Source organism: Miniopterus schreibersii (genome assembly GCF_964146895.1).
Source record: "Miniopterus schreibersii genome assembly, chromosome: 10".
Lineage (NCBI taxonomy): Eukaryota > Metazoa > Chordata > Mammalia > Chiroptera > Miniopteridae > Miniopterus > Miniopterus schreibersii.
Genome location: NC_138110.1, coordinates 25,889,503 through 25,903,683, shown reverse-complemented (window position 1 = coordinate 25,903,683; position 14,181 = coordinate 25,889,503). Strand labels below are relative to the sequence as shown.

Sequence of the window (14,181 nt, the reverse complement as noted above, 5' to 3'; positions counted from 1 at the left end):
GGTAGAAATACTAGGACAAGTGCTTAAATCAGTGCAATGAGGACAGACTTTTTTGATCCATAGCATAATAGAATAATATTTTCTCTAGCATATAGCTAAGCTTATATATGCAGTATATCTGTTCATTAGAGCAGCACTTTTCAATCACATTTTAACTTTGGTGTGTTAAAGCTGTCACAAATGATTTTAAAATATATATATTTATAACTATAAATTATTACTTGAAGGGTGTTTTTCTAATGGAAGTGTAGGGTCTGTATAGTTAATTTATGATCACTTTTCTAGTATTTTTTAAGTTAATATTTATATTTTTTCCATTGAGCTTATATCCCTTCTTTTTAGTAAAAGATTAGGAAACATTAACTTGTTTCAGCTTTTTATTTTATAAATGATATTTCCTGGGGGGAGGGGAGACGGAGATAGAAAGATAGGCTAACTTAGTTTATTAATTCATTAGAAAAATGACCTTATAAAGAAAGGGAAATGTTGGTGAGTGAAATTTTGTCACCAATACATTTTAATAAAATTATATTTCACATTTTATACCATATGTAATTTCATTAAAAGCAATATTCCCTGCCTGTATGGAGTTTATATTGCAAAAACATGTTGATAGAGGTGGTAATTTAGAACATTGGAGATGTGAAGGATCTTTCCAAAGACAGTTTTGATAATAGATGAAGTAATAACAGAATAGAAATTAGAAGAATTTCAAGTATTTTTGAAAAGGTTCTTGACCCCTTTCTACTGCTTCGTGAAAAATTGCCTATAAATTAATGTCTGTGTACCTATCCTGTCATATTTCCACTTAGTGTAAAGATTGCTGGGCCAGTGTATTGAATCTAATGGAAATAGACTTTCTTGTCACCTGTCTTTTGTGACAGATAGCCTTAGTGAAGATTACTTGTCACAGTTGGGCTGATAAATGTGTTTTCTGGTGTTGTGACTGAGAACCAGCCTGTTAAACAACGGCTGTGGGAATTTGTGGTTTTCTCTAAGACTCAATTACTGAACTAAAGTAAAGTCACAATACTTCCCCTCTTTCCGTCTCCTGATTCTGTTGCACATATCTAAAATTGAAATGATAGTAGCATTTGGAAATTGACAGAAAAACTTGATGCTAGGTGTACAATTGTGAGGAAATGAATTTCAACCTTAATTAGTTTAGTCTTTTCCAGTGTGCATGCAATGACATTTTGTTATGCTAAATTACCTTTCTTGTCTGAATCAGATCACAATAAAAGCCAACATTCTTCAAAAATGATAATAACAACAAAATAAGACAGCTTTAGTTCTTAAGAATTGATGGACTGATTCTCGTTATTCAAGTTTGCTTTGTGTTGAGTAGCTATCCCTCTGAGAAGCAATGCGGCTGAGTCTCTAACTGTGTATAAATTTGAGTAACATTAACCCCACACTTACAATTCTGCTTCTGAGTGGAACTCAATTGTGATTATTTAAAGTTACCAACATCCAGTTAGTAGTTTTTGCAAGTGATGCAGCTCATCCATTGTGTCATATTTTAATTAGCTCTGTGGTTTCTTATTCTAAGTTTGACAATTTGGGCTATTATTTTTCACCTACTGCTATTATAAACAAAGTTTTAAAAAAAGACAGAAACCGTCTCCTGATTTACAGGCCTCCTATCTCTAAAAATTATATTACAAATTTTTATTGTCAGATTTTATTTTTCTCAGAATATTTCATCAGCAAAAGGTAAAAAATTATATATATTTTGAAATATAGTTGAAAGTTTAATTTTTGAAAGGAAGGAATGATGTTTATTAAATAGAATTAAAATACATTGGAATATACATTATCATGTTTCGTTTTTTACCATTTGGTTAAATTTTATTTACTTATTTTTTTGAAAATTTGTTACACTATAATCCAGGATGGTGATGAGTCATCTCCAATTTTAACAAGCTTTGAGATAGTGAAAGTTCCTGACCCTCAGATGTCTATGGTGAGTTATTATCAAATTTCTTAAGAAAATGCTTCAATCTAGAGTGATTATGACTTAGATTCACATAATATACTTTCTTTTCAACAAGTATATCTGTAAGTACCTCAGTTATCTAAAAGTGATTTATAAATCCACTTCTGCTATTTGGAATCAAGTTCAGGTGGGATTTTTACAAGAAATAGTAACACTTAAAAATAAGATCAGGATAATGTAGTGTTGTGGAGCCATTTTATTTGAATTATTGAAAGAGCCAGGGCATGTAGTCATCAAGCGAGGACTCAGGAGAACAGGTATAGGCTTACTTGAAGATTCTGCATGTTTGGTTCCACTGTACCACAATAAAGTGAATATTGCAGTAAAGCCAAGTATGAGTTTTTCCTCCAAATGAATCAGGTATTTAAATGTTAAAAAATGAAACCTGACTGGTTCTTGATTCTCAGTGTAGGGAAAGCTTTCTAATGATGACTCAGTATCCAGAGGCAGGAACAGAGATGATTGATAAATTTGACTGCATTAAAAAATTGACTGTATGGCAAAAACACCAAAACAAAGTCAAAAGTAGTTGAACCGAGTCTCTGATATTTAAAGGACTCTTAAATGATGAAGAACAAAGGACCAAAAGCCAATTGAAAATTAGGAAAAAGATATGAACAAACAATTCACACATGGAAAAATAAGTAAAATTAAAAGTCTTGTAAGCAAAGACAGCATGTTTAAAACATGATTTTGACCATAGGTGAAATAGTCAGCACCAAATATATATACTTGATTATCATGGTCATTGTCTCTGCCCTCAAGTTACTATTGGAAGTTAAACTGCTAATACAATAGTACTACAATGTATCGCAAGGTATTAGTAGCTCATAGGAAGAGGGAATGGTTTCATCTGGGTTGTCAGGGAAGATCTTAGAGAGAAGGTAGTATTTGAGTGGAGAGAGGGTATATAAACCTTGAGTTTCTGGAGAATGAGGGGTAGATATTTTAAGAAGCTGGAATGGCACCATGTATATTAGGGCACTAGTGAAGCATAAAGCACCCTTAGGTTCCTTTTCTCAAAACAATGATATATTTTTAAAACATGTAAGACTAAAGTTGTAACCAAAATAAAATATTAAGTATTATAAAATTATCTTAAGTAACTATTTTCTATTTCTAACTGGCTATTGACATTTCCTTTTAGTGAAGTTTACATTGTTGATTAATATTTTAAAATAATTAATAGGAGAACTTGGTTGAGAGCAAACACCATAAGCTTGCCCGGAGTTTAAGAAGTGGACCTTCTGACCATGATCTCAAACCTAATGCTGCCACAAGAGACCAACTAAACGTAAGAATTTATAAAATATTAATATAAAAATAATTAAATGGATATTTTGGTTACAGTTGATGTGATACTGCTTCACTTAAATGTGATTCATGTGTGTGTTTGTTTTTCCCCCCAGGTTGATGAACCCAAAGTAATTTCAAAAATTTCATATTTCTGTAGTTTTATTATATTTGGGGGCTTTCAGTAAATAGATTTGTCCTGGAAACAGAGCTACAAATAGCATATACTTTCATGATATAGCACACTTATAAACTGGCCCTGTGGCCCTAAGATGCATTGCCTAAGAGAGTCCTTGGTGTGCACACATGCATTGTTGTGTATGTCACTTGACAAGAGAAACATTTATTGTTTGGATTTTTCCTGTTGAGGGGGGAGGCTTTAGTTATTTTGATTTGTTTTGTTTTTGGTTGAATTAAATTAGTTCTGTAGTTATTTACTTCATAGAGTATGACCTTTTCATCTTTTTCTCCCATTTATACCCTAATAATATCCTTTTTGGACTGTTAAGAACAGTAAATTTAAGTCTTACTCAGCTGCATGTGCAGTCTCCTTGCTTCCATAGTACTATAATAGAAACATTTAAGTAAATGAAAATTTTTAAATGAAATGGAAATACATAGAAAGAATATATTTGACAAAAGTAGTTCTTATTTTCTTTGTTGTAGATTATTGTGAGTTATCCACCAACCAAGCAACTCACATATGAGGAACAAGATCTTGTTTGGAAGTTTAGATATTATCTTACTAACCAAGAAAAAGTAAGTTTCTTTAATGTTATATATAAAATGTTTTTGCAAAATTTGTTGCTGATGAACAAGATGAGGCAAAACTGCCATGGAAATATAGTTCTTGTCAAATTTTTTAAAAAGTTACAGAACAACATACATGATAACCCATTTTTTTTTTAATTACGGAGGTATACACACAAAGACATGTATCCGTTTGTTGTTTTGTAGACAGCGACTAAGTGGGTTAGGTCAGATTTAGTTTCTGGCGCTACAACTTCTTATTGCTGGGAAAGGTGAGGCAGATTTCTCTGGAAGCTTGGTTTCCTCTTTCAATGATGAAACGCTCCTTCACAGGTGAGGTAACAGGTGAATGACCTGGCAGAGTGACCAGTGAGTAGTTGGTGCAGAGAAAATGTTGATTTGCTTCTCCTCACCTCTTTGAGCCTGGGTTGGATAGCAAAATATTTACATCATTAAAGGAACTATAGAATTCTGGAGGAAGTATGGCTAGAGAGAGTATGAGAAGCATAATTTGAAATGTGTAAATTGAGTTGGTAGAGTGACAGCCAGTGTGGAGTGCAGGATAGAGGCTAGGTCAGAACTAGACATTTTGTTTCCGTAATGAAGCCATGGAGTAGATAAAGTCCCTGGAGAGACGAATTATGATGAGGTAGTCAGCACTTCACTTGAGTCTGCGACTTGGTTTTGACTCTTAGTATTACCACTAAGAAACTTCTACTGCAGGCAGATTACTTCACCTAAGCTTTAATTTCCTCGTATATATGAGTTGATTACATGAGAGTGGATTAAAGTTTCTTCCAGTTCCTAAAATAGCCTATGAATTCTTAGAACATTGGTTCAAAGATTTTTAAAATATGACAATAGCCAGTATCTATTACACAGCTTTTTATGCCAGGGATCTTTTTTATCCCACAACCACCCCACAATTTAGGTTTTATTGCTACTGTTTTACAGATGAGGAAACTTGAATCTTAGATTAAGGAACCTGTGCAGAATCACAAAGATTTTCAATGCTGCTCCTTGATATGCTCACATTTATGAGTTAGAAGGTCACCAATGAAGACAAAATAGAGGGTTATAAATAAAATATCTGTAGCATCATGCACATGCCTCAGCAGAAATTATGAAATGTGTTGGCAAAACAGAGAAGCATAAGGAAAATTAATATCTTTCAGACTGAATAAATGTTTTGCAATCTCATGAGATGGCCTTTAGATGCTTTAACTTGTTTTTCTGAAACAGTTGTATTTTTTTAATTCCAAAAGTAAAGATAAAAATCCAGTTGCAGCTCATCTTAACTCTTCGAATCTATATCTTTTATTGAGGCCTTTGGAAATTCTTTGTAGTTGAATCATCTTTCTTATCTTGTGTCCATAATGAGAATGAGGGAAGAATTTAAAATTCTCTCTACCTTTGAGTGTTACTCTCTTCACCACCACAAAAAAGGAAATATTCATCAGTAGGATCACAGGTTTGTGATTTTGTGTTTTATAAAAAATAGAGTTAGGATATGATACTCTGTTAAATGAAGAAGAATGTCGGTCACAGAAATTGTATTTTGAATGTAGCACAGTCTTGTCTAAAATACACAGCAAGATACTGAATTAAACTGTTAGAATGTATAGGCTCAGGAAGCGTAGAATAGATTTACAGAGCAGAGCTGCCTCAGATAGAAAGGCTTGCAAGAAAAATTGTTTGTTTAAAAAGTCACTTCCCACTGAAATTCAATTACTTCTAGATATGTGCAAAAGAAATAAAATGCTCAAGTGATATAAAGTGTGTGACAAGTTTCATTTAACGTGTTGATTTCAAGTTTTCGAAGAGTGGGTGATGAAACTTCAGTTCTCAGGACATATTATAGGATTCTTATGATCACTAGGGTCGAGTGGACGGTATTTTTTAATTTTCAGGAAGCACTTTTCAGTATATTGGCCTTGAAGTGACCAGAGAACTTAGTCACACAGCCACATTTGTATCTTTGTAATAATTTAAAATGAGTTTTGTAGAAAACAAATAAATCCTGTACCCTTGTCCCTTAATTTATTTATAGGAAGAATGTCGATTTCCTAGGAACAGTGCATTAGGTTATTTGGCATTTGGGCCCTGGAGAGACAGCAGTGCTCAGAAAACAAATTGGTGGAAATTGGTTCTTACAAAGTTATACTTACTTATTTTTTAACTAAATTTGATCTTTCTACCTATTTTTTTCTACATGACTGTGTCAGGGTTTGCCGTCATACGCAGTCTTCCAGTGAAAACCCTTTAGCCTAGGCTTGTTGTTGCACCTAGAAAGTTCACAGAAATAACTTTATCCAACAAAATCAGTTAAGTGTATGAAGTATTTTAAAATTTGTGGTCCATAGTATTTAAGAAGTGACTCATTTTTATAGAACCCAAAATGTGAATATTGTAACTTTTCAAAACTAGCTTTTACCATGGTAAACAGCCTTTCTTTTTATGAAAATGTTAGTTAAAAAAAAAAAAATCTGTTATGTTTACTTAATATCATTCCATTATGTTTTTAGGAAAATGCAGTAGGAAGAGTCATATATAGTGAAGGTAATAGTGATACACTGAATGTTTTGAAGAGGCTGCTTCTGAAGTAGCTACTGAGACAGTGACATTAGTAATGTCAGAACACAAACAGTTATATTTTTGCATCCTTACAAGAAGTTGGTGGCAAACCATGGTGGAAATGAATTCAGTTCAGCAAGCCTTTGTCAGCAACTCTTGGCCTAGTATTATTGGAAACTATGGGCTTAAGATACCATTTCTCTTCCTTCATATAAACTAAAACTGTTTTATGGAAAGGATATTTATATACAATCAAAATGGAGACGTATAGGATAGTAATTGATTGAGAGTTACTCTCTTAGTAAACATTTAGGTAATTACTCTAATAGAAATGGGAAGTAGAGCAAGGTCAGTGTGCTATGATATGAAGGAGGTTTCACAGAGCAAAGACTGGTCTTACAATTTGAGAAAGCTTTTGTGGTATTTTTTATTTGATGACCATTTTTCATGTAGAAGAAAAGCACGAGTAAGACAAAATGTTAGGTTTAGAGACAGAAAATCTCTGAGCCATTCATGAGTGGTTATGAAATAGAAAACGAGCCTTTTGACGAGCCTTGAAGTCTGTGCTTGGCAGTTGGATTTCACTGGCAATAGGAAACCACCAAAGCAACAGAATGTGTCTTAACAAGTGTTGTTTTAAGGAAGACTAACCAGGGTAGATGGGAGCAGAGCTGAGAATGGAAAAAGAGACATAATTAGAAGATTAATATACTGATTTTTAAAAAAAATATATCTTCATTGATTTCAGAGGGAGGAAGGGAGAGGGAGAGAGATAGAAACATCTGCATGTCTCTGACTAGGGATCGAGCCTACAGCCCTGGCATGTGCCCTGACTGATCCTAGTCCTGTGCTCAGCTGCTGAGCCCCGCCCCCGCCCCCGCCCCGCCCCGCCCGGCTAATGCACTGATTTTGAGAGCTAGGTTGTCGGGCCAGGGAAGGAGAGGAGAATGTGCAGAATGGCTTGGGGACAGCTCCCAGGACTTAGGCCTGAGTGCTTGAAGTAAGGAAATTTGGCAAGTGGAAGGAGCAGGGCGAGGAGATACTTTCATTTTTGAATGTTTTAAATTGAAATTATTAGAAAAACAACCGATACTGCCATAGAATAAGGAATGTACATTTGGTCTTTGGTTCCCGACATAGTGTATAAAACCTAGGAATTTCCTTAGTGGTAGGGATGAGAGAAAGTGTCTTTTGTTGTTTATAGTAAGTTCCTTTCAACCACATCTGAGTTTATGCTAATGAGGTGGCTCTTGGAGGATGGGGCTGTTTGCCAGAGGAACCAACCTTGTGATTAGAGGCTTGGAACGTTCAGCCCGACCCCCTGATCTCTGGGGGAGGGGCTAGGGATTGAGTTAATCACCAGTGGCCGGTGACTTAATAAATCATCCCTATGTAATGGAACCTTCATAAAAACCTGTAAAGACGGGGTTCATAGAGCTTCTGGGTTGTGACAGGAGAGCAGAATCTCAAACTGTACAGGGACAGAGCTCTTGTGCTTGGGGTTCTTCCAGACCTTGCCCAGTGTACCTCTTCATCTGGTTATCCATTTGTATCCTTTTAATATACCAGCACTAATAAGTAGAGTATTTCTCTGAGTCCTGTGAGCCATTATAGCAAATTATCGAACTGAAGAAGGTGTTGTGAGAACCCCTGATTTGTAGCCAAGTCAGACAGAAGTCTGGGCAACCTCGGGAGCCAAAATTGTCATATGAAATGGGAAGTGATCTTGTGAGAGTGGCCCCTTAACCCTTGGAATCTGCACTGATTCCAGGTGTTAATGGCAGAATTGAATTAAATTGTAGGACACCCAGTTGGTTTCCTCAGAGAAGTAGGGAATTGGGTGGTGTAGAAAACTCATATGTTTGGTGTCAGGAGTGTCTTGAATAGAGTAATGGGTTTTCCTATAGGAACAAAGTAGAAATTTCCATTAACTGAGTTGGTAGAAGTTAAAATTAGAAATATATATGATAAATACAGTGTTTTCAGCTCTAAAGTGATTGTGCTTATGATTGTAAGAATAGGAGGTACTAGTGAGGTGATTCTAACTAAAATCAAAGGGAAGTTAACAAAAATATTTATTGCTATTAATATAAAATGTAATAAGTGTGGTAATGTTAACATTTACCATTGGACTCGACATCAGAAATAGAATAACAATAATATTGGATAATAAAATAATTAACATTTTTCAGGTATTTATTATTTACAAAGTACCATCCTAAGCATTTATATTCAATAAGTTATTTAATTTTCACTGTAACCTAATAAAATAGGTCACTTAAAAGTTAAATAATATGCTCCAAATAACTCAACTAATAATTGATGGAGCTGGGAGTTAGGATTTGACCCTAACATACTCGCTCTAAAGCTCGTATGTGCACTCTAGTTATCTGTGGAAGCTCTAGGGATAATATCATATTTGAGTACTCTACGTAAATCAATAAAGTATCTTTAAAGGATTTAAGATGAATTGTCATCATCATTATTCTGTCTTCAGATTCTTATACTTTCTGTCTTTATCAGTCCTCTTCTCCTTGTATCCTTCATTCTACTACCTCCTTGTTTACGTTTGTAACATTTAACGTTATAAAATTGTGGGAATATTTGTATAGTGCCTTACGTTTCTTGGCAGTAGTGTATGTTACAAATCTTACTAATAAGTCTATAAATCTGAGAATCTGGGAGTTAGATTGTTTCAGTTATTGAACTGAGTATATTGGCATGCTGCAAGATTTGCTTATAATAAGCACATTGCCACATACTTCTATTCAGGCTGCCGATGTACAATGAAATGGAAAACCTTTTGCTGTCGTTATTTAGAAAGTATTGCTTTGTTTCCACATTCAACCTAGAAATACATTTTAGATGTGAAAAATAATTGTATGGCTTGTTACTATTGCATTTTGTGTTCTTATTTGGAGATGAAACACTATACTAGCGGTGTACAGGAAGTGCAGAAGAAACAGATAGCTATCATTGGGGAATGCAGACTCCAGTTGTAGAGATAAGAATGCCCTCAAGCCCAGCCAGTGTGGCTCAGCGGTTGAGCATAGACCTAGGAGCCAGGAGATCTCGGTTCGATTCCTGGTCAGGGCACATGCCCTACTTTTGGGCTCAGTCTCCAGCCAGAGGCCTGCAAGAGGCAGCCGATCAATGACTCTCTAATCATTGATGTTTCTATCTCTTTCCCCCTCCCTTCTTCTCTCTCTGAAATCAATAAAAATATATTAAAAAAAACACACAACGTATTTGGTAGTTAGAAAAGAGCATCATTTAAATGAAGGTAATAATATTGAGGCAACTACTAAAGGAAGAACTGAAAGTTGCTGAAAACATCCTGGAAAAGTTGAATTTTTGACGGGTATGCACTTTTCTTTAAAGAGCATTTATTATGTATGCAACCATGAGTGACATGCTCCAAAGTAATTTTCTTACCTGACAGTCTGGTGAAAACATCGGTATGCAACCTACTTAAAGAAGTGAGGTTCCAGAAAGATGCTAGCTGAATCATAGGATGTTTGCTACTGTTGCTGTGTTTATCTGTTTTTATACTTGTTTCTGGAGAGTTTTTGTTTGGTGTTCTCTTCTGTGAAGAAAGATATAACAATCAGTGTATTTGAGTCCTCGTGAATATGAATATCTTGGAAACCCAGTAACTCTGGAGAAGTGTTCAAGACTGGGGTTAGTGGTGAGGAATCTTCCCTCATTTGGCTTCAGACTTTCATTCATTGGCTACTTTATTTTATGTCACATGTAGATGTTGTGAAATGAAGGTCATCTCAGAGCCATCTGAGTTCATGAGACATGCCTCAACTATGTCTTGAGGCCTACAGTATTTTAAAGAAAACAAAAGCATAGTGAAGAAAAGCCAAAGAAAATTTAAAAATTCAGAGTGGTCTGAAAGTAGTTTTACCTGTAAAGTTACAAGCAACATGCTTTTTTATTTTTCTGCCCTGCATTGTTTTTCTAGGATTGAATGTACAATTTTGTTTAGTGTTTACACAAGGAGTCCGTCATTGACTCTGCACTTCCATCAGGGCGAAGTGGACTCTGCCTAGTCACCATTGACCTTCCCTACCCCAGTTAATAGGCTGCTGTTTCTAACTTAAAAATCTTTTCTCATTTTAGGCTTTGACAAAATTCTTGAAATGTGTTAATTGGGATCTACCTCAGGAGGCCAGACAGGCATTGGAACTGCTGGGCAAATGGAAGCCAATGGACGTGGAGGATTCCCTGGAGCTCCTGTCCTCCCATTACACCAACCCGACAGTGCGGCGCTATGCTGTCGCCCGGCTGCGACAGGCAGATGATGAGGTACATCATTATCCATGGCTCCTGGGCGCACTGTCAGGAGAGCCTGATGCAGACTCTGAGTGTGCGTGCGTGTGTGTAAGGGAGGGGACGGGATGGAGACTTTTAGAAGGGAAGAGGATGTACTAGGTGTGTTTTCAGAAGTAAAATTAAAATACTCCTCCAGGGACTCCTGTGAAATGAAAATTTACTTCCTGATCTGCTTCGTGATAGGACAATCTCTCCCAGGACGCTCACCTGGCAGCAGAGCTTGCATCGCTCTGTCTGGAAAGAGGAATTCTAATGAAAAATGGTTTAATGCAGTACCGGCTAGGGAATCATTCAGATCCCCTCTATTAGTCAGTATACAACAAGCCACATTTAATTGTAGCCTTGAAAAGCCCATGGGGCCTTTAAAACGTGGAGATGCACGGTCATCTTATTCTCCTTCAGACTCCTTTATACTTTCGGTTGCTGGCAATTATGTGGATGTGTAGATTTTCTGAAGGTGGTTTTGAATCCTCTGGAAAGCAAAGACTGCGAACTTTATACTGGCTTTGTTTATACCTCAGGCCACTAGGGAAGGAGGAACACTCTGTGTTGACACAAAGTATTGCTGGATTTTGAATTTTAGTAATTTCTAATGAGGTAGACTAATCCAGCAGTGTTTTTTTTACTAATGAATTTTGGTGGAGTGAATGTGCTCTCAGATATGAGCTAATAGTCTTATGTTACCCTGCAGTGCTTATGGGATATGGGATAATTCTTCTCAAGCCTCGATATGTATATAGGAATGCTGATCCCATAGAACAATTATTGCCAAAGACCTTTATTAAAATAGTTAAATCCTTTTGGATTCATAGTGGTATCTGAATTTCAAGAAGCAAAACAAAGCAGTTATTAAGGTCAATATTTGCATGTGTATTTAATTACAGTAAAATTTAGTAAATAGTATAGCGAGTAGCTCACATATAATTTACCCATCTTTAACAGTTGCCAACTCATAGCCAATCGTATTTCATCTGTAACATCTCTTACTCTCTCCTCTCCATTCCCCTACCCTCCACTAGATTACTTTGAGGAAAATCTCAGATATTGTTTAATTTTGTCAGAATAGGATGTTATTTACTCTCCTGTCAAAGAGCAGTTCTAACCATTATGATTCAGCATATTCTCATCTCCTTTCTAATTGTCTTTACTGTATCACAAGTAAAAATTTTATTACAATATTTATTTGAAATATCAAAATATTTATTTTGGAATTTATTAGAAATTTCACTCAAGTCATTAATTCTCTATGTTTAAGAGTTTAAATAAAGGCCTCTGTGGTGTAGTCAACACAGTCCCTCAATGTGGGCTCAGAGTTTAAATAGAAAAATTGTAAATCATTATTTGGATTGTCTGGCTTTAGTTCCCTCAAGCTTAGAGGCTAAGTATTTGTGTCTGGAGTTACCAGGGTACATGTAGATACTGAGCTATTTCTAGACCATTTTATAATTTTTGTTACGAGGTAGAGAATGATAGAAACATTACATGCATTCTGTACTGCAAAATATGGTTCAATTATTAATTGTTAATTTTTTTGAGATTTTAAAGATATGTGTAAAGAGTATGGTGGTTAAGTTAGCTCATGTTTTTCCTTTCTCCGAACTTAGTTGAGTCATTAATTCTGTTACTACTGACTTGTTAGATGTATATTAAGATTTGAATTTTATCTTTTCTCTAACTCTTTATGCCTATGTTATATGTCTTTGGGAACACTGTATACTGTATTATTGTCACCTCAGTTTCCTGTCCAAAAAAAGTGATAATTGTTGCTCATGTCGCTTGATAGTTATGAAGAAAACATTATGTGGGGCAAAGTTTTGAAAACTGTACTCATGTACATGTGCAGAAAGAGCTCACATTTATATTATGTAAATTTCATACTAAAACCATGCATGTTGTTTCTTCATTCCTAATTAGTGTAAAATGTTCCCTTTTTGCTGAATCTGTGGAGTACAGTATTTATGGTTTTTTAAACTTAAAATGTCTTTTGGTATTTCAGAAGATAATAGAATCAGATAAGCACATCAAAAGATACATCAAAGGTCATTTTGTCTAAATAGCTACATCTTGGACAATTGGAACATTTGAAAGAAAAATACTGTTTTTTATGTTTGGACAGTTAGTCTGATGTCTTGAATGTGTCACAGTCTCTCTAGTAGCCATGTCTTTGTCTGTGTTTCTTCGTTGTCTCATATGCCTTTCCCCTGTTCATCCTTCAAGTTAGAGCACAGATACCATCATCTCTGGGAAAGCTCTTGTAACCATCCCCGGAAGCATGCAGCATTTTTGTTTGTTTCTTTTTTGTTCCCACAGTTTGGTTTATTTCTTTATTGTAATATTAACCTTTTCCCCCCAATTTACTTTGCTCTTTAATTGTGAAAGAAATAATATAGAACCCCACTCCTCCAACCATTTCTTATCCCCAGAAGGGTAGCTACTCATATATCTTTTCATATATTCTCTATGCATATTGCAAGCATATGTATCCATGTACAGTGTTTATACCTCTTTTTACAAAATAATATAAATATGAATATGCTGTAAATATATTGATAAAAACTTGCCTTATTGACCAAACAGCACAGTCTTGGAGATTTTCTCACTATCAACACATATTTGGTGTTTGTAAAGTCTGGAAACAGGCTAATGAATATCTAGAAAAATGATGTCAAAGACATCTTTAATTTGTAAAAAAATTACTATATTTCTAGACTTTATGGATACCTATAGATCTTCCTTTATACTTTCTATGCATTTACTCTTCCTAAGAATTTTAGAATAATACTGTCATTTTCTTGAAATTCCACCAAAATCTTAAGTACAATTACATTAAAACTTTATATTAAGGAAAAATTGACATCTTTTCGATACTAAATCTGCCCTCCTGAAGATATTTCTTGTTCAAACTTTGATTTTGTAGAAATTTTATGCATTTTTTAAAAATTACATGTATTCCGTGACAATTATTGTTAAGAACTACTTTATACCTTTTATGTCTTATTTTGTTAGTTAAATGGAAATTGTTTTTGTTTTAATATTTATGTTTTACCTTGTCAGTTTAGTGATTGTTCTTATTAGTTCTAATAGGTGTTCGGTGGGTTTTTGTTTTTTGTATGTATAGCATCATGCTATCTGAAAAACATCAGTATGTAGTATATATATGAAATCTGTGCTTATAGATAACCTATTATACTAGTACATTTGTAAAATAAATCTTTACTCGCTCT

At 34.9% G+C, this 14,181-nt stretch overlaps 1 protein-coding gene across 1 annotated transcript in view; it reads left to right on the top strand.

The window, feature by feature from the left end:
• PIK3C3 (phosphatidylinositol 3-kinase catalytic subunit type 3) overlaps positions 1–14,181 on the top strand; it is a 109,585-nt gene that overhangs the window by 38,533 nt on the left and 56,871 nt on the right. The window contains exons 7-10 of the mRNA XM_081149698.1: positions 1,895–1,966; positions 3,189–3,293; positions 3,959–4,051; positions 10,745–10,930. Coding sequence (XP_081005824.1) covers positions 1,895–1,966; positions 3,189–3,293; positions 3,959–4,051; positions 10,745–10,930 — 456 coding nt within the window. The remainder of the gene's footprint in view (positions 1–1,894; positions 1,967–3,188; positions 3,294–3,958; positions 4,052–10,744; positions 10,931–14,181) is intronic.